The sequence below is a fragment of the Berghia stephanieae genome, chromosome 13 (assembly GCF_034508935.2).
Source record: "Berghia stephanieae isolate SIO BIC M18660-M18661 chromosome 13, UCSD_Bste_1.3, whole genome shotgun sequence".
NCBI lineage: Eukaryota > Metazoa > Mollusca > Gastropoda > Nudibranchia > Aeolidiidae > Berghia > Berghia stephanieae.
In genome coordinates, this window is record NC_088372.1 from 30,411,581 (window position 1) to 30,431,261 (window position 19,681).

The window sequence follows — 19,681 nt, forward strand, 5'->3', positions numbered from 1 at the left end:
AGTAGTAGTAGTAGTAGCAGTAGTAGTAGTAGTAGTAGTAGTAGTAGTAGTAGTAGTAGTAGTAGTAGTAGTAGTATGTAGTAGTTAGTAGTGAAGTAGTTAGTGTAGTAGTAGTATGTTAGAAGAAATAGTAAGTAGTAGTAGTAGTAGTAGTAGTAGTAGTAGTAGTAGTAAGTAGTAGTAGTAGTAGTAGTAGTAGTAGTAGTAGTAGTTTGTAGTAGTAGTAGTATAGTAGTAGTAGTAGTAGTAGAAGTTAGTAGTAGTAGTAGTAGTAGTAGTAGTAGTAAGTAGTAGTATAGTAGATAGTAGTAGTAGTAGTAGTAGTAGTAGTAGTAGTAGTAGTAGTAGTAGTAGTAGTAGTAGTTACCAGATGGGGGTTTCTAAGGCCACGGACAATTTAGAGAGCAGATAAATCGAGTAAATGTGACTCATAAATAAGGGAACAACACAAAACAAACGACGTTTCGGTCTTTGCCCTGTTTCAAGTAAACACGATTTCGAGTTTACTTGAAAAAGGTTAAAGGCTGAAACGTCATATTATGTTTTGTGTTGTTCCCTTATTTATAAGTCACATTTACTCCCTTTATCTTTCTCTCCATTTTATTGACTCACTTAGGCACCTTTATTTTTTGGTTTCAAAGACAACTTAAGGAGCGATCATTATTCCCTAACAGATATTATTCTAGATAACCATTCTGTCGTTGTTTTTTTAAAATCACAGGATATGCAATGTTAACCATATAACACATACTGTGTTCTTTAATAAAAACGGCAGCACATGAGTCAACGAGTAAAAGAACTTTTTTTAAAGAAAAGGTTAACAAGTTACTCGTAAATCAGTATTTAAAAACAGTTTTGTTAGATTTACCAGTAAACCCGTGCTCGTTGTCAAAATTTAGCATGGGTTGTACGGGACAATGTTAACCCCCAACCCTATTTTTCAAAGAAAAAAAAAAGTAATGAATAAAGAAGAATAGATCAGAATTTCGTACTGTACATTTCAGTCTTGAAAAAGGTCTGAACTCAAAAATTTGATTAAAGATATTCTTTCTTACTGATGGGTGCACTTTCATGCGGTTTAGAGTGAAAATAAATGTCACAACTTTTTAAGAAATTTTCAAATAAAGCAAAATTTGGACAAAATTCGATCCTCATCTTAGATGGTACCTATTTACAAGGGTGATAATATTCTGAGATTTTTTCATTGGATAATGAGGAGCTCAACGTAAATCTTTATCGTCCCTTGTGACCCACTAATTATTAATATCAATCATGGCGGGTTGGCTGGGCGGAACCGGGAATATCGTGTGGTGGATGTGGCAGTGGATTATTGGCTGGTATCGATACATCTCGTACGGGTAAGTGATACGATTACTATTATTTTTTAATGTCTTGTCATAATAATAATAATAATAATAATAATAATAATAATAATAATAATAATAATAATAATAATAATAATAATAATAATAATAATAGAATGAATTTATATAGCGCCTAGTTCCAATTTAGAATTGCTTACTGGCGCTTTACATCAACACATCATGTATCATACACAAATATAGAACTAGCATGTTAAAAACCGCATAAATTCGAAATTCGAATTTGTACTTGAGGTCTTTACTTTGACCATGACAAAGTGGCCAAAAAGTATAAAAGTACTGAGCCTGTTATCTTTCTTTTATACGTTCCGGTCAAGCAGATTAAAAAAGGAGTCCTTTCAGTGCCATTAGGCGCATGGAGCCGGAGTTTACCCCGGTTTCTATTGCGTGAAACGGGCAGTAGTAGTTGTTTGCTAAGCTTTGGATATGACGCTATAGATATTATGCGCTTGGCTAAGAAGCTCATAACATTGCCATCCGGAAGTATAACGGACCAACACACAAAATGGTGTGTATGTGCATGAACTTTATAAGGTCAGTGTTATACAGTTCAGTGAGCATTACTCATATAATTTCGGATGGCAAAAAGCAATAAGAAAGACCTGAGTGACGTCATATGTCGGATACTATTATAGTAGTAAATGAGTATAGATGGTGATGGTGGTGGTGGTGATTGTGGTGGTAGTGACTGTGGTAGAAGCAGTAGAGGTAGTGGTTGTGATGGTGGTGGTGGTGGTGGTGGTGGTGGTGATAGATGTTGGTTGATGGGTCATGATGGTAGTTTTTGTGGTGGTGATGTTCGCATTATCATTAATTAAAGACGAATGATAGATTAACAATAAAATAATGAGAGCAGTATGACAAAGAAGAACATGGAATAAGGGTTAGAGAGAGAAAGAGAAAGACGATAACAATTTTGCTATAGCGGTAGAGCACTTGCTTCACACTCAAAGGGGCCGAGATCGATCTAGTCGAGATTCCTTTCTGACTACCCCCACCCTTGTACACCCAGTAGTAAGTGGGTTGCTGGGTCTGTTAAATTTGGCGGAAAGTACTTTGTGATTAATTAGCGTTCTATACAAATGGTAACAAGCAATTGCTATTTTTCGATTCACGTTATAGAAACCGGTAATAAACTCCGGCTCCATTGGGCTAATGGCGCTGATGGACTATTTATATATATATATGCTAATGGTTCCTACGGTCGAATAATATTCATACCTCTATGTAATACAAATTTGCATCTAATTATATTTTTATTTATCGGCATTTTATATATGACAATCAGAATTCAAACAATAAGGGACAGCATTCGTGGTAGACTTTTTGAATTCAAATTATTTCATGATTATCTCCCGTGGCTCGATGTTTTGATACCTTTCTTCTCTTTTCCTTACAACAATTGTTCCACGCCCTCGTCTCCATCCTCTTCGCCCGTAATATAGTCTTTACCTCCTTCTCATTTCTTAGTCCTCTTCTCCCATTTTCATATCACTCCTCCTCCTCCTCCTCCTCCTCCTCCTCCTCCTCCTCCTCCTCCTCCTCCTCCTCCTCCTCCTCATATATTGGCCACGAGTACTGCAAAACCAAGTCCTTGGAGAAATTCTGTTAAGCATACTCCAAGATCAGCAATGGCGAGGAAGAAGAAGTTGAGTTTGCTTCCGCCGGAAAATAGTCCTTGTTTGATGAAGATGATGATGTTGATGATGTTGGTGATGTTGATGATGTTGGTGATCCTACCGAATATCCCACAGACACGAGGATGACAAGGAAAATTAATTTTAGAATGGAATCAGTTATGTCATCGATTATTGGGGCTAAAATCGGCTTCATTGTCAAACGGTATGGGGATAGATGTTGGTATTGATGATAGTGCCATTTTATTTGTTGCTACAATTATAGTGATGAGTTTATAAGGGTGGTTACAGAGCAAACGGCACTAACATCATAAGTTCCTTTAAAATATAATCGAGAGTGGTGGGGGCTGTCACAAGGGACGATAAAGATTTACGTTGAGCTCCTCATTATCCAATGGAAAAATCTCAGAATATTAGCACCCTTGTAGATAGGTAACATCTAAGATGAGGATCGAATTTTTAAGCTTGAGATCGTGAAAATACTATTGAAAGAGTGATAATACAGAGGCTTTGGATGGGAACAATATTGCCGTGTTATGGAAAAACCCAAATTTAAAAATATGGCCAGAAAACTCGTCCTTCAAATGTCGATCGATTGAAATGACCCTCATTTTGGCAAAATCTCGCAAACCTGGGACTTCGCGAAGTTTTCTGCCCATAATTTTAAATATTTGGTTTTCCAGAGTACGACAGAATACTATATTGTTCCCACCACTCTTTCGTTAGTATGATTTAAAATAAAGAACATATAAATGAATTCCCCTTTATCAATAATTTAAAGAAAAGAATTATGCCCTTCCGTCGACTAGATCATCCCAAAGGCAATTTATTGGCCCATTATTTCGCCTATAAAACTCGAGTATTTATATCGGGCAATGTCCACTAAACGTGCTCAAAGCGCTTTACAATGGGTCCCCGACAAGCAGCAACACGTAACATGTAGAACGGGACATGACGCCTGTTAGGCGATAATATATTTTTGTGAAATAGACAACGCTGTTAACGCCCTGGTACTCATTTTACGCCTGAGTACGGTGAGAGAATATGAATAAAGAGCCTTTTCCAAGGACTCAACTATGCGGCGACCGAGGCTCGAACCCAGGACCTTCCGATCCCAAAGCGAGTGTCATACCACACAAGACCACATAGCGCTATAGACATGCCCTAGATAGTTAGTTATTCTCTAAAGGCAAAAGGTATCGTATTGATTGCTGGTACAAAACAGATGAATTGACAAGATCGCGTGTCTAATGTGGTGTAAAGAGACACGCGAGAGTCTATCTGTGTAGAAATAAATAGGGTTACAATTGTATAGGCTATTATCCTCTCCCAGTTCACCCTGTCACTCAGCTAGCAGCTATTGTTACGATTAATGATTAATTAGCCGAATATAATGAATATTATCATAACCTTACCTTTAGCCACCGTATAGATAGAACGAAGATGACGTTAACCAAGTCTTTGTTATTGTTTTTGCCATCCACGTTTATGAGTACTTCTCACTAAACTGTATGAACCAGACTATAAAAGTTCATGGTTACACAAAGTTTTGTGTTTTGGTCCGTTATACTTCCGGGTGGCAATGTTGTGAACTTCTTAGACAAGCGCATACTATCAATAGAACAGAGTCTACTTATGGTATCCGGTCTGCTCCAAGCCAAATTATCTCGATACGCTGTACAGGGCCTTTCGTTTTTTTTTACTAATATTATTATAACCTTAGCCACCGTATAGATAGTATGCACTTGGCTAAGAAGCTCATAACATTGCCATCCGGAAGTATAACTGACCAACACACAAAACTCTAGCAATGACTATGAAAAATGTTTTTTTCTCTTTTTGAGGAAAATTTTTGTCTAAAATCAAAGCCCTATCTCTCACTGAGTAAAAATGTTTTGAATTTTGAAAATCCATTCATAAATAAACACGTTATGCAGTTTCAAAGGTTTCATTTATTGGATGACCCGCAAAGAGGAAAAAAACGCGAAAATATGGGACGCTTTTTCGGCATATTTTTTTTTTTCGACCTTTGGTTGTATCTTGCGTAATAAGTGGATTAAAAGATTGAAACTTGAAGAGCAAATTAGGATGGTGTTTTGTAAAATACGAGAAAAGTACTCGTCATATTCATATGAAATTTTACAAACAAAAAGAAGAAATGTTCATGTATTACCTTGTCAGCGACAAAACCTCCTTTTAGAAATATTTTACTCCAAAGAGTAAAAATCTATTTTTAACGGTTTTTTGGTAATCGCACGAGTTTTGTCGCTTGACATAATCTAAAATGACCTTTTTTCTAACTGTGTGCCAATTTTCAGTCATATTCATCAATAAACAGCGTCGTAATTAATTTTTTAAAATAGCATATACGAAACGGCTTCGTCCCATTTTTGACGCGAAATCGGGCACTTCGTAAGCGAAAAAGAGACCCAAAGATTTGTGCGGGATAGTCATTGCTAGTGTATCCATGAACGTTAATAGTCAGGTTAATACAGTTCAGTGAGCATTACTCATAAACGCGGGTGGCAAAAAACAACAATAACAAAGACCTGAGTGACGTCATCTTTGAACTATCTATAGTCTCTTGTTTGCTATGACCGTACCCAATCCTGCCAAACACTACAAACATTTCGTAGAAATACGAATTTTGGCTCCAGCGACAGAACAGTTCCTTTGACCGTAGCCATCGTTATGTTATAGATAGTATGCAGATGACGTCACTCAGGCCTTTGTTATTGTTTTTGCCACCCGCGTTTGTGAGTTGTTCTCACTAAACTGTATTAACCAGACTATAAAAGTTCATGGTTACACAGAGTTTGTGTGTTGGTCCGTTATACTTCCGGATGGCAATGTTGTGAACTCCTTGGCCAAGCGCATTCTATCTATAGCCTGATACTGAAATCCAAAAGGACTGGCAGTTTGACGTCATTATTTGGTTTTTGCACCACCTAGTGAGTCGTCGTTAGTAGAGCTCATGGAAACAAGTTATTTCATTGGTTGAACTATTGAATACAACTCACGATTTGTTTTCTTTTGTGGCAAAAGACTGGCATTTTGACGTCATTTTTTGGTCTGTATCGGGCCATAACTTTACGAAGGCCACGCGTTGACTCACTAAATCTTGTTGAGAAAGAAGGTTTAGTTCCTTAGAAACCATATTCAGTACTTCGGACCATTTTTGGATGATCCTGAGGGCAAATTGTTTATTTCTAAACTATTTAAAATTATGTTTTTCTGTTTTTCACCCGGAAACTACGACTATTTGAAATTCCAAGTAGGCTTTAATGAGATGAATAATTTTAATAAATAATTTTTAATAATAATTGAGCTTTATATAGCGCAATATCCACGAAATGTGCTCAAAGCGCTTTACAAGGGGTCCCTGGTCAACAGCAACATTTAACACGTAGGACGGGACATGACGCCTTTTAGGCGGTATTACAATTTTTCGGACAAAGACAACGCTGTTACCGGCCAGGTACTCATTTTACACATGAGTACGGTGAGAGAATGTGAGTAAAGAGCCTTTTCCAAGGACTCAAATATGCGCCGAGCGCGAGGCTCGAACCCAGGATCTTCCGATCCGATGGCGAGTGTCATACCACTATGCCACATAGCCGCACGATATGCAGATGTCGGTCAGTGGTTATGCCAATCAAACGTATTCCTCATGCCATCGTTCCCCACCAATTTCCCAATCGGGTGACGTAGTTAGTGATGTCACTGTGATGTCACTGTGATGTCAACAAATAAGTCCTGTCGCTGTCGGTTTCAAAAATGTGACCCAACGTTTCAAAACGGTATTATGTCGGGATGAAACTAATGCTGAAAAGTCAAATTAAATCTAAAGTGGTCAAAATTATGAATTACTGGTATTTAGCACTCTAAAATATCCTATTCATTCTCCTCAATAAAGCAAATAAACTCAACGCAAGTCTGATATTTCTGGCCAAAAATTAAATTTTCAGCAACTTAATCACCCCGACTTATTACCGTTTTGAGACGAGGGGTCACAAATGACCAACACGTTCTTGATCAAATACAAATACTCTTGTTTAGAAGCCCACGACAGTGAAAGGTCAAAGTCAATATCCCTTTTCAATAAATCTACTTGATTTCTCTTGTAATTTCCCTGTATTTTATGATAATTGATTTCTTTAATTAGTGGAGTTCTATCGACAGCATGATAAATACATGAATTATATTATATCAATATAACCCATTTATTATAATATTATTTAGGATACCAATATGAGATACCTATAACTTTTAGAAACAACATTACTACTACTCGTGCGGCTATGTGGTCTTGTGGTATGACACTCACTTTCGGATCGGAAGGTCCTGAGTTCGAGCCTCGCTCGGCGCATAGTTGAGTCCTTGGAAAAGGCTCTTTACTCACATTCTCTCACCGTACTCAGGTGTAAAATGAGTACCTGGCCATTAACAGCGTTGTCTCTGTCCGGAAAAAATTGTAATATCGCCTGGCGTCATGTCCCGTTCTACATGTTACGTGTTGCTGTTGGTTAGGGACCCCTTGTAAAGCGCTTTGAGAACATTTAGTGGATATTGCTCTATATAAAAGCTCAATTTAAAAAAAATAATTTTGAATACATTTTAGAAACTACATTACTACTAAATAAAGTAGAGGGTGGTGGGGGCTGCATTATTGAATTGAACTAAAAGTCAGGTTGGAGTCTACATTGTGATTTGTTTGGGTAATGAAAATGTAACCCCCCCCCCTCCTCTCTCTCTCTTTTCTCTCTCTCCCTCTCTCTCTCTCTCTCTCTTTCTTTCTTTCTATCTATCTCTCTCTTTCTCTCTCTCTCTCTCTCCCACACTCTCACAGTCACATTCACAAATTGACACATTCATAAATTAGGCAATCAAAATGCAGCTTGCACTATTTGCGACTATTTGTGGTCTAGTGGTGTGACACTCGCTTTCGGCGCATAGTTGAATCCTTGGAAAAGAATCTTTACTCACATTCTCTCACCGTACTCAGGTGTAAAATGAGTACCTGGCCATCAACAGCGTTGTCTCTGTCGAAAAAAAAAATTGTAATAGCGCCTAAAAGCGTAATGTCTCGTTCTGGATGTTACGTGTTGCTGTTCGGTCAGGGACCCTTTGTAAAGCGCTTTGAGCACATTTAATGGATATTGCGCTATATAAAAGCTCAAGTTTTATAAAAGCTAAAGTTTTTTTTATGGCTGAATAACCTCCCCTCCTCCTCTCCCCCAATCTACCTCTCTACTCCTCTTGGCTTGAATACAGGCCTACGGATGACTGGGTTTTTATTCACTTATGTGGAACCCTCAGGGCAGAAGATCAAGGGGAAGGCCACGAGGAACATGGAGAAGAATTAAAGAAGCTGATATACAGAGAAGTGGTAAGACCTGGAATGAGATAAAAAAAAGTTGGCTCAAGATAGAGAAGGGTGGAAACGGTTTGTCTGTGGCCTATACCCTGACCCAGGGTGAAAAAGGCAATGATGATGATGATGATCATGAGTAATTAATGGTCAATACAATTAATATTTGGTGTCTAGAATGCGAGCGTCAATAATGGCGCTTTTCAGAACTAACATATCAAACATCAGAGCGGCATGCCTGAGAGAAGAATGCACTCTTTGTTCTTTACTTTCCATATTTGAATTATATTATTTGTCCTTCTCCTTACAATATTGATGCGATATATTTGTATATAGATGAATTGTTCTCTCACATTTTAATCACTTTGTAAGAGAGTAAGGTTATGTAACAAGGTTAAACAAGAGTTCTAGTGGAAAATTATTAATTATTCCAGAAAATGGGTTTAGTGAGTTCACGATGCGGATAATCCAGTAAAACTTGGTCAGTGAATGATACGTTTAGGACAGGTTTACGTTCCAAAGTTGTACGGCTATGTGGTCTAGTGGTATGACACTTGCTTTCGGATCGGAAGGTCCTAGGTTCGAGCCTCGCGCTCGGCGCATAGTTGAGTCCTTGGAAAAGGCTCTTTACTCACATTCTCTCACCGTACTCAGGTGTAAAATGAGTACCTGGCCGTTAACAGCGTTGTCTTTGTCCGAAAAATTATAATATCACCTAACAGGCGTCATGTCATGTTGCTGTTGACCAGGGACCCCTTGTAAAGCGCTTTGAGCACATTTAGTGGATATTGTGCTATATAAAGCTCAATTTAAGAAAAGAATTTAAAGGACTGGTCAATATGTTGAGTACTAGATAATTACTTTCTTTGATCGGTGTTAATTGATATTTGGGAATAAAAACATCAGATTATAGTTGGTATTTGTTATTTGGGCGTATTTGGGCGTACAAACTGACGTTTACCAAAATAATACTATATTATAAATGGCGGGGTTTAGCATTAATATTTAGGTATTTAACGTTTTGAGTTATGTGTGATTCGCTTTTTTACTTTTAGGGGGCCTGTTTAGACTGACATGGGTGTTCAAAATCAATAGGAGGAGTGGTTTGAAGGAATTGGATTCAGTAGTCTGAAGTCACGCGCCCGGCAACGGCGGCCATCTTGGTTCTAAACAAAGAAAACCATTACTTTTTATTCTTCATGCTGGCTAGAACTTTTCATTCCCTTTTCATATGCCTTGTGATCAGAATGTGTAAAAGTCAAAACATGATCAAATTGATGGGGTTTTATTCCTCTGGATACGCGTTTAAGCTCGCCGGAGAAATATTTCATATGGCGTCCGCCATTGTTCCGATAGTTTAGAGCCAGTGTTACTAAGTTACCATACGTCATTAGGAAGAAAGTGACGTTACGACTGTTGAAGACTATAAAATAGAGTGTTTCTGATCAAACTGGGATTCTATTCTATTGTTATTCTCTATTGTCTTCTGACATTTTCCTACTCACTTCATCTCTTGTTGTTATCAACATATGTGCCTGCTCCACTCACTTTTCTGAATTAAAAATTCTGCCTTTCTACAAAAGCGCGACTGTATCGTAACGGCTTCTATCTAGTATCTTCCTGAAATGTTGACCACAAAAAACTTGAATAGTGATGGAAAATTATGCAAACAACTAAAAGATTTTATCATTTCTAGTTTTCAACTAATTTTATTCTTTATTGGGGAGTAATAGAGAAAAAAACAACCTGCATAATTGGGGGTTCATAGCTCAGTTGGTAGAGCACTTGCTTCAGGCGCAAAGGGACCAAGATCGATCTCAGGTGCAGTCGAGATTTTTCTTACCCCCCCCCCCCCATCAATGATTGGATAGCTGGCTCTCTCAGAGCTGCTAGCGGAAAAGTACTTTGCTATAGACTAGCGTCATATCCAAAGGATAGCAAGAAATTGTTATTGCCCGTTTCACATTATAGAAACCGGTATGAATTCCGGCTTCATGGGCCTAACGGTTCCGAAGGACGACTTTTTTAATATAATATAATAAAATATAGTATTATTTACAATAACAGTATAGTTTTAATTGATCTAACTCAACGCAGCCATCTTGTCCTTTGTAAAGATTCAATCGCGTTATATGTCCCACAATAACGGGCGCGTTCCCGGATTTCTCATCGTAGTTCACCAAGGCTTCGTATTGTCCTCCACCCGGTTCAGTTTCCACAGACACTTTATAATAAGGAACATCAGTACCATTATTCATCAACATAAGAACAGAGTTGACTGATTTCAGTGTCAGCGAAGCACATCTATCTCTATAATCATTAGTTTTATTCACAATGGCATTCACTAACTCCTCAGACACAATCCCTGACACACTATCCGAAACGGTTTCTTTGGACAATGTTTTACAGTTACAATACTCGGGTGGAATATCGGCGTGCCTGCAATTTCTCTCCATAGGAATTTCGTCAAAGAGACTAATCGCTTTGGAGTCCAGGCTTCCTTTCTGGGTTTTCCCGTTGAATTTCAGCAGTCCCATCAGAGTTTCGTGGAGGTCCATGAAAGTTGTGAGGCGGTCTTGGTTGGTTTGGAATGTTTTCATGACTTCGGGGTACTTTTTCTCGAACCATGGCGGAAACATGAAGAAGACAGGCGGAGTGTTGATTTCGACTTTCCCGTTGAAAGAGTCTCTGTAGAATAGATGGTAAATCGATGAATTAATAGACAAATATAGGAAAAGGTATTTGGTACTGATATTGGTCTTTATCCCATACCACTTAGTGAGACAAGGATAAACTAAAAGTGTTGAATAATATCAATATTTCACATGTGAAATTTTAAAAAATAAAAAACAAGCACTAAGCAATTTTTTACGCTGACATTTTTAAAAAAATTGCGATTGTATAATGATACAAAATACGAGGTTTCCAAAATTCTATTTTTATACAGTCCAAATGTGTTTCCGATGGGAGATCAAACAGTCATTACTGAATTTTGATTGTGAATATCCAAATATATGAGAAACCGGCTTATGGGGATTCGGTTCTGAAATTGTTCTTCTGGCCATAAATGTAAAAAGATAGCTTGAGCTGAAAAATAAAACAAACAAAAAACAAAATCTTGAGCACTAAAACTGCTCAAAGCGCTTTACAGGTTCCATGGCCAACAGTACCACTTAACATGTAGGACGAGACATGATGCCTGTTCGTTAGGCAATTTTAAAACATGTTTTTCCGACTGTTACAACGCCATTAACGGCCAGGTACTCATTTAACTCTTTAGTACGGTGAGAAAATGTGAGTAAAGAGCCTTTCCAATGACTCATTTATGCGCCGCTCAGAGCGGGACTCGAATCCAGGACTATGCGATCAGAAAGTGAGTGTCATACTACACGACTACATAGCTACACCCTCATTGCGTGGTGAAAATTTGGTTTTAATAACTTCAAAATAATCAAAACTATTTCACTAATCTAGAAACTTAATTTTTGATGTTTATCATTTTTCAGGGGATAAGGGGGTGGGGTGAAATTCATTTTTTGCAAAAATATCCGATTGGCAATGAATGTAAAATGAAACCGCGACCTGAAAAAAATACAAAGAAACAAAAATGTATTCCCACCTATTTTTTATAATTAAAAACTAAATTTTACTATCTATTGTGTTATGACAGAATCCCTCATTGATAGGGTGTATTATATCAGGAAATAAAATAATCTAACTTACCGAAATCTGTTAAACCGGGCACCATGGTCACTGAAGAAGATCGTTATCGTGTTATTCAAAACTCTCTTTTCGTGCAACTCCTGAAAGAAATCGCTGTAAATATTATCGACTCTTCCCGCTTGTTCCTGGTCGTAATGGGTGATTGTATTGTAAAAATTATAGATGAAGTACGGCCTGCTGGTCTTCGGACCGTTGAACAGCGAGACCATTTGAGTCACGTAGTCCATCATTATGTGCAATTCTGGGACCTCTCCGACACAATTCTCTGAAGCCTTACGAACTATCTTCGCCTCCTTGTCAATCAGCAGCCTTAACGCGCGATTGTAGTAATCAAATGTCGGATGTTTAAATCCTCTCTTGAGATAATGATACACCGCTATGTCAGTTGCGTCGAACCCCATCGCTGTTCGGTATCCAGCTTTTTGGTAATGATGCCAGATAAATTTGTCTTCGAGGACATCCAGATATAAGGTCTTATTCCAAAATTTCATCAAGTAAGGATACCGGTGTCCAGTGTGAAAGGCTATTACGTTCGGGAATGTGTTGTCACCGACCTTATTGAATTTATTAAGTTCCTTGGCATTCAAATTGTTAATGATAAACTGTCTGGTCTTTGGCATTGTGCGTGCAAAGTTCTGTTTTGACATTCCGTCCATACCGATAATGAGAACACTCAGGGTTTCCGATGGAGAGTTTTCTTCAACGTGTTTCTTGTAGTTCGTCTCACACCGTTCCTCTACTTTCGGTTTGAGCAACACTCGACTCTTAAATGTCTGACTGACGACCGTGTCGTTCAAGTAACACTGCGCCCAGACGTGTTCATCTTCGTCTGTCAGCTGTAAAGATGTGTTCAGAAACGGCTGAGACCAATCAAAAATGCGCAAATCGCTATCATCTTCGTCGTCCGACTGCGCCACAGCTACACGGGTGTATTTGCAGTAGTCTAGATTTCCGATGGTTGCGTTGACTTTGGTCCAGTTAATTTGAAGTTTGTTTTCATTATCGATGTAAACTATGAAAGGCAATCCTTTTGTGCAGTTTATCGGTGTGTTTATATATGCTATATACTTCTCGTTTTTTGGGTCGAAAGGATCTACCTGTTGAAATGGGCAACCTTCATTTTCATCCTTATCATCATTATCATCATCATTATTTTCTGGCTTAGTTGACGAAGAATCAATGGTGACCATCGAAGACCGTTTTGGAGTCACCAGTCGTGTTGTTGTCGATGTGCTTATAATTTCTTCTGTCGTTGACGTTGTGATCGACGATAATGATGGTATTGAATAGGAGATACTTCCTACCTGTTCAATACTATTATTATCATTAACGTATGTTCTTCCTTTGAAAATGCGAGGTATGCCAGAGCTTGTGAAGTAAAGCGCAACACAGAGGAAGGTAACAAGAATCGCAAATCGCTTTTTCAGACGTGAAAACATGCTTGTATCTGAAATGTTAGAAAAAAAAGTGTTACATTTATTATGACTGCCGCTTCGAAAGAAACTAACATGATAAAGAAATCTAAGGATCTCCATGCGTATGCAAAGTCAAATCGGTAAACATAGCATTTGAGTAATGATGGTATGCGGAACCTTCAAAATATATAGTCTATTATGGCAAATTAAGGGCTAACCCACACCGGAGACTGACTCCGACGACTCTCTGCTGTCTTCCGGATAAAGACGTCGGGCACGGACAAAACACTAAGAATAAATAGAAGAGCCTCTAGGTAGGTCCAGCGGCTCTTCTCTTTATTCTTAGTATTTTAGTATATTATTATTTTGTCCGTGCCCGACATCCTTATCCGAAAGACGGCAGAGGACGGCAGTGCCTGGTCGTCGGAATCAGGGTCCAGTCGGTGTGGACGAGGCCTTAAACGTTCAGTTAATTCATTCACGACCTGACGGATATCCAGAAACAGTAGGCGAAGTGACAACAACTCATGAAAAATGAGCATGTAAAGGAAGAAACTAACAGATGTCTAACGGTTTTCAGTCAGATATCAGTAAAAAAAATAAAAAAATAAAAGCTTCATGAGTTGTCATTTCGCCTGCAGTTTCTGGGCATCCGTCCAGCTGTGGATGAATTAACTGAACGTCTAAATGGGCTATAAGAGATAATCCAATGAAGCGAGAGAAAAATAGAGCTTTTATATAGAGCAACATCCACTAAACGTACTCAAAGCGCTTTACAAGGGGCCCCTGGCCAACAGCAACATTTAACATGTAGGGCGGAACATGACGCCTATTAGGCGACATTGTATTTTTTTTCGGACAGAGACAACGCTGTTAACAGCCAGATACTCATTTTACACCGGAGGGAATGTGAGTAAAGAGCCTTCTCCAATGACTAAACTTTGCGCCGAGCGAGGCTCGAACCCAAGACCTTCTGATCCGAAAGTGAGCGGCATACCACTAGACCACATAGCAGCAGGAATCACCCAGCTGAAGTAAGAAACTTCGAAAACCCGTGCCAAATATTTTTTTTGAATTCTTGGCATGAAACCCTCTACTCTTTTGGATCCCAGATCCTTGGGGGTGTGTATGTAACCAGTCCTTATGATTACTTACAATGAATTGGTTACATAAAGGTGGAATAACTATTTCAGTAACATGATGTATAGATAGTATGCACTTGGCCAAGGAGTTCACAACATTGCTATCCGGAAGTATAACGGACCAACACACAAACTCTGTGTATCCATGAACTTTTATAGTCTGGTTAATACAGTTCAGTGAGAACAACTCACAAACGCGGATGGCAAAAACAATAACAAAGTCCTGAGTGACGTCATCTGCATACTATCGATAGACTGATTCTTAGGATTATGGGACGTAAAAGAGCTATGATGGATGATTATCTTTGTTGACGAACAGCATGTATTTAGACTAGAAAATAAGATACCATTGATGGCTCTGAAACCAGATGATAAATTCCACCAGGTATATATCCAGTCCTTCTGAAGAGTGGTTTTACGCTTCCAGTGGGTATGATCTAAATTAACTTTCCATGTGCTCGAGGTCATTGGTCACATTGCGAAATGTGCTCAAAACTGGTTTCATCTGGGTTGATTGAACTTTCATTCGAAGTCCAATAGAAGCGATCCAGAGGAAGACAGAAAATTATATAATATTTGAATAACCTGATAATGGCAAAACAGTTATTTTTAAAACAACGCAGACTTCATGCGCTCCGCAGAGGATCGTGATACGTGGAAACAGCTGACCGAAAACGTGCTCAAGAGTACAAGCCACGATAGATGATGAATACAAGTTGAATTTGTGAGAACTACTCATAAATATGGCTGGCTAAAGACAATAACAAATAGATGAATGGCTCAATTTTGTTCTATCTATGTTTTTACCTGGGAGCGATCTATATTCAGCTTTTCGTTCAACCGAGTCACCGATCACATGATTTGTTGCTGTCCAACGATTGGATATTTCTAATAAATGTAAACACGCTGCTTTTTAAAAAATAAAAGTTGTAAACATACCCATGTGTCAAGCTGAACTAAATGACCAATCGTGATGTAAGATATTTCAAAATCTGTGAACACTTTTCACTATGTGTGGTCACTTTGAGCACGTTTTGCTATGTGACCAATGACCTCGAGCACACGGAACGTTAATTTAGATCATCCCCATTCAAAATCGAATCAAACTAGTTTGCCATGTAAACAAAAGGAGTGTGGCTTCAAACAATAACAGCAAGACAAATCTAATGCTTTTCCATTTATTTCTCGACTAATCCCATTCACATCTCTTGCGTATGCGTACCACTTCCGCTCTTACGTTCAATACAATAAATTTAGTATGTACGTAAATATTTACTTATCCGATACAAAAATTTAAAGGTACCTATCGACCTATCAATAAAAGGTAGTATAGAAAAATAAAGGGAGTAAAAATGACTCATAAAAGATTCAAAACAAATTTACGTTTACGGTTCATATGATTTGTTAATTAATTGAAGTGCACTCAATTGTGAGACTCCGTGCTAAAAGGTGTGGAATTGATAGTTGAACTAAAGAGGATATATCAAGAAAAGGTTTGTGAAGAGGAAAAGCCAGTAGAGAGGATATAATATATTGTTTGTAATTACGCGAAGATTAAACTAAAGTTTACCTTGTTTTATATTTTTTATGGGAGTCATTTTTATTCCCCTTTATTGTTCTATATATTTTATCCGATACACTAGTCATATCATCATAACCACCTCCCCCCCCCCCCCCCCCTCATCTCATTATCAATATTCGTTTACTCGGCATAAAAATCTGCTAACCACCTTGGCGGTCTTCTGTTCCTTAATAGGGTTCAACAGTCGTGACGTCACTTCCCTCGTAATGACGCATTGTAACATAGTAACTGGTTCTAAACTATCGGAACAATGGCGGACGCCCTTATGAAATACGTCTTCGACGAGCATAAAAGTGTATCCAGAGGAAAAACCTTTAAAATCTAATCATGTTTTGACTTTTATACATTCTGATCACATGACATGTGAAAAGTTCTAGTCAGCATAAAGAATAAAAAGTACCGATTTTCTTTGTTTAGAATCAAGCTTCTGGTTGCTGGGCGAACGTGACATCAGACATTGAATCCTATTCTCTTTAACTAATAAAACCGTTCTCTTCCGAACATCCATCTACTTCACCCTGAGCCTTGTATCCTCGGATTGCATCGCTCAATGGGCATGATCTATATTAACTTCTCATGTGCTCGAGGTCATTGGTCACATTGCTAAATGTGCTCAAAGCGACCCACATAGTGAAAAGTGTTCACAGATTTTGAAATATCTAACATCACGATTGGTCATTTTGTTCAGCTTGACACAGGGGTATGATTACAACTTTCATAAACAAAGCAACGTGTTGACATGTGTTAAGAAATATCCAATCGTTGAACAGCAACAAATCATGTGATTGATGGCCTGGTTGGACGAAAACATGAATATAGATCGCTCCCATTTCTACCTCTCTTTCGTTGTTTACATCGCCACTTTCTGTCTGCCTGTTTTCACACACATACGAATGTCACCAACATGACGATTTGTCCCTTTCACTTCAACAACCAACTCTGACACAATGCCTATTACCAAAGAGCGTGGAGGTAACGATTGTTATGTTACCAAGAGCTCTCACTTCCCGCTTTTGGTGAAGCCACTCATCTTCAGTCTTCTACTCGTATTTTCTTCATTGTATCAGTAAGCCTAGTGCGCATGATACACGCGGAGCACACCCACCCCGCTGTCTCGCCTGGCACGCGACAAAAGCATTGCGGTTAAGAGAAGTGAGAGCTCTTGGTAACTACGTTACCCTACACACTCTTTGCTATTACTTTTGCTTTCTCCCATTAAAACAATACATCGATCGATAGTTGGCTTTACATAGACAACGTCCCCTGTTTTATAAGGATTGTTTGTATTCTCCTGGTTCCAAAATCCTTGAAAGTGTGTATGTAACCAGTCCTTGGCTAAGAAGCTCATAACATTGCCATCCGGAAGTATCACGGACCAATACACAAAACTGTGTGTATGCATGAACGTTTATAGTCGGGTGAATACAGTTCAGTGAGCATTACTCATAAACGCGGATGGCAAAAAACAATAACAAAGACCCGAGTGACGTCATCTTCGAACGATCTATTGAATCATAAGGTGGCAAAACTATTTTAGCAGGAAATAAGCGTTTTGAGGTTTCGCCGAGAGGCTTGAGAGAAATATGCTTATTATGATTATAATATAGATAGATTATATAAATGGTATGAAGATGACGTCACTCAGGTCTTTGTTATTGCTTTTTGCCATCCGTGTTTATGAGTAATTCTCACTAAACTGTATTAACCAGTCTTCAACCATTCAATGTTACACGTAGTTTTGTGTGTTGGTCCGTTATACTTCTGGGTGGCAATGTTGTGAGCTTTTTAGCCAAGCGCATAATATCTATATGCAGAATATAGGATGACGGGACGTTAAAGAGTGAAGACGGATGAGCTTTACTGATGATCAGCATTTATTTAGACGAGAAAATAAGATGTTATCACTCTGAAACCAGAGGTATAATATAGATAGTTCGAAGATGACGTCACTCGGGTCTTTGTTATTATTGTTTTTTGCCATTCGCGTTTATGAGTAATGCTCACTGAACCGTATTAACCTGACTATAAACGTTCATATTTACACACAGTTTTGTGTGTTGGTCCGTTATACTTTCGGATGGCAATGTTATGAGCTTCTTAGCCAAGTGCATACTATCTATATATAGATAGTATGCGCTTGGCCAAGGAGTTCACAACATTGCCATCCGGAAGTATAACGGACCAACACACAAACTCTGGGTAACCATGAACTTTTATAGTCTGGTTAATACAGTTTAGTGAGAACAACTCACAAACGCGGATGGCAAAAACAATAACAAAGGCCTGAGTGACGTCATCTGCATACTATCTATAGTATGCTCTTGGCTAAATAATAGATAAAAGCCATGATTTTTCTTCGTAATAGTATCGATCAGACATCCGAACCCACATATGAAACTGACAATATTTTGCGTCGTTTTTTTTTTAGATTTCCATTACAAAAATGAGCCTATAAGGAATTGGGTTATCAGACCTGCAAATAAGTGCACGTCGCTATGAAAACATTATTGTGATTCCGTTATTCTATTTAAATCCAATACTCGGTTTGAACACGTCACTTTAAGTTAAAATTCACTTTTTTAAATATCTATTTTAACCCACGTGCACATATAGATAGTATGCAGATGACTTCACTCAGGCCTTTGTTATTGTTTTTGCCATCCGGGTTTGTGGGTTGTTCTCACTAAACTGTATTAACCAGACTATAAAAGTTCATGGTTACACAGAGTTTGTGTGTTTGTCCGTTATACTTCCGGATGGCAATGTTGTGAACTCCTTGGCCAAGCACATTCTATCTATTGGGAGGTCTGGTAAGCGAACTATAGATAGTTCGAAGATGACGTCACTCAGGTCTTTGTTATTGTTTTTTTGCCAACCGCGTTTATGAGTAATGCTCACTGAACTGTATTAACCCGACTATAAACGTTCATGGATACACACAGTTTTGTGTGTTGGCCCGTTATACTTCCGGTTGGCAATGTTATGAGCTTCTAAGCCAAGCGCATACTATCTATAAGGTTGATTTTACATCAGTGTTTTGAGAGTGTGTCCATGACAACATTGCGCCCATAACACTATGGGTTATTAGACCTGCGAATTGGTATATCTCAGTTTCAGATAATCATAACACTAGATTTAGTTGGTGAGTCACATATTGATGGTTTGCGTTCAACGAATATACTCACAATATCCGTCAGCCGGATATAAATTACTAACACGCTACACTATGTAAATCCTTGAACATATATAGTATCTGCTTGACTGAGAACCTCACAACATTGCCATCCGGAAGTAAAACGGACCAACACACATGACACTCTGTAACCATGAACTTTTATAGTTTGGTTAATACAAGTTTAGTGAGAATTACTCTTAAACGTGGACGGCAAAAACAATAACAAAGACTGAAGTGACGTCAACTTCATTCTA

At 38.3% G+C, this 19,681-nt stretch overlaps 1 protein-coding gene across 1 annotated transcript; it reads right to left on the minus strand.

Moving 5' to 3' along the window:
* Window positions 1–10,071: 10,071 nt before the first annotated feature.
* On the minus strand, window positions 10,072–13,554 carry LOC144958738 (uncharacterized). Its single transcript, XM_078890908.1, has 2 exons — window positions 12,114–13,554; window positions 10,072–11,078 (listed from the first exon to the last, which is right to left on the minus strand). Exons 1-2 carry the CDS (start codon window positions 13,550–13,552, stop codon window positions 10,442–10,444), a joined length of 2,076 nt encoding a protein of 691 aa, XP_078747034.1. The 5' UTR covers window positions 13,553–13,554; the 3' UTR covers window positions 10,072–10,441.
* Between the last annotated feature and the right edge of the window lie 6,127 nt (window positions 13,555–19,681).

Excerpts from the sequence above, each read along its gene's own strand:
- LOC144958738 (XM_078890908.1), bottom strand. The coding sequence starts at position 13,552 with ATGTTTTCACGTCTGAAAAAGCGATTTGCGATTCTTGTTACCTTCCTC. Across the intron at positions 11,079-12,113 it reads GCCCGGTTTAACAGATTTCG|AGACTCTTTCAACGGGAAAG; the intron begins GTAAGTTAGATT and ends TCTATTCTACAG.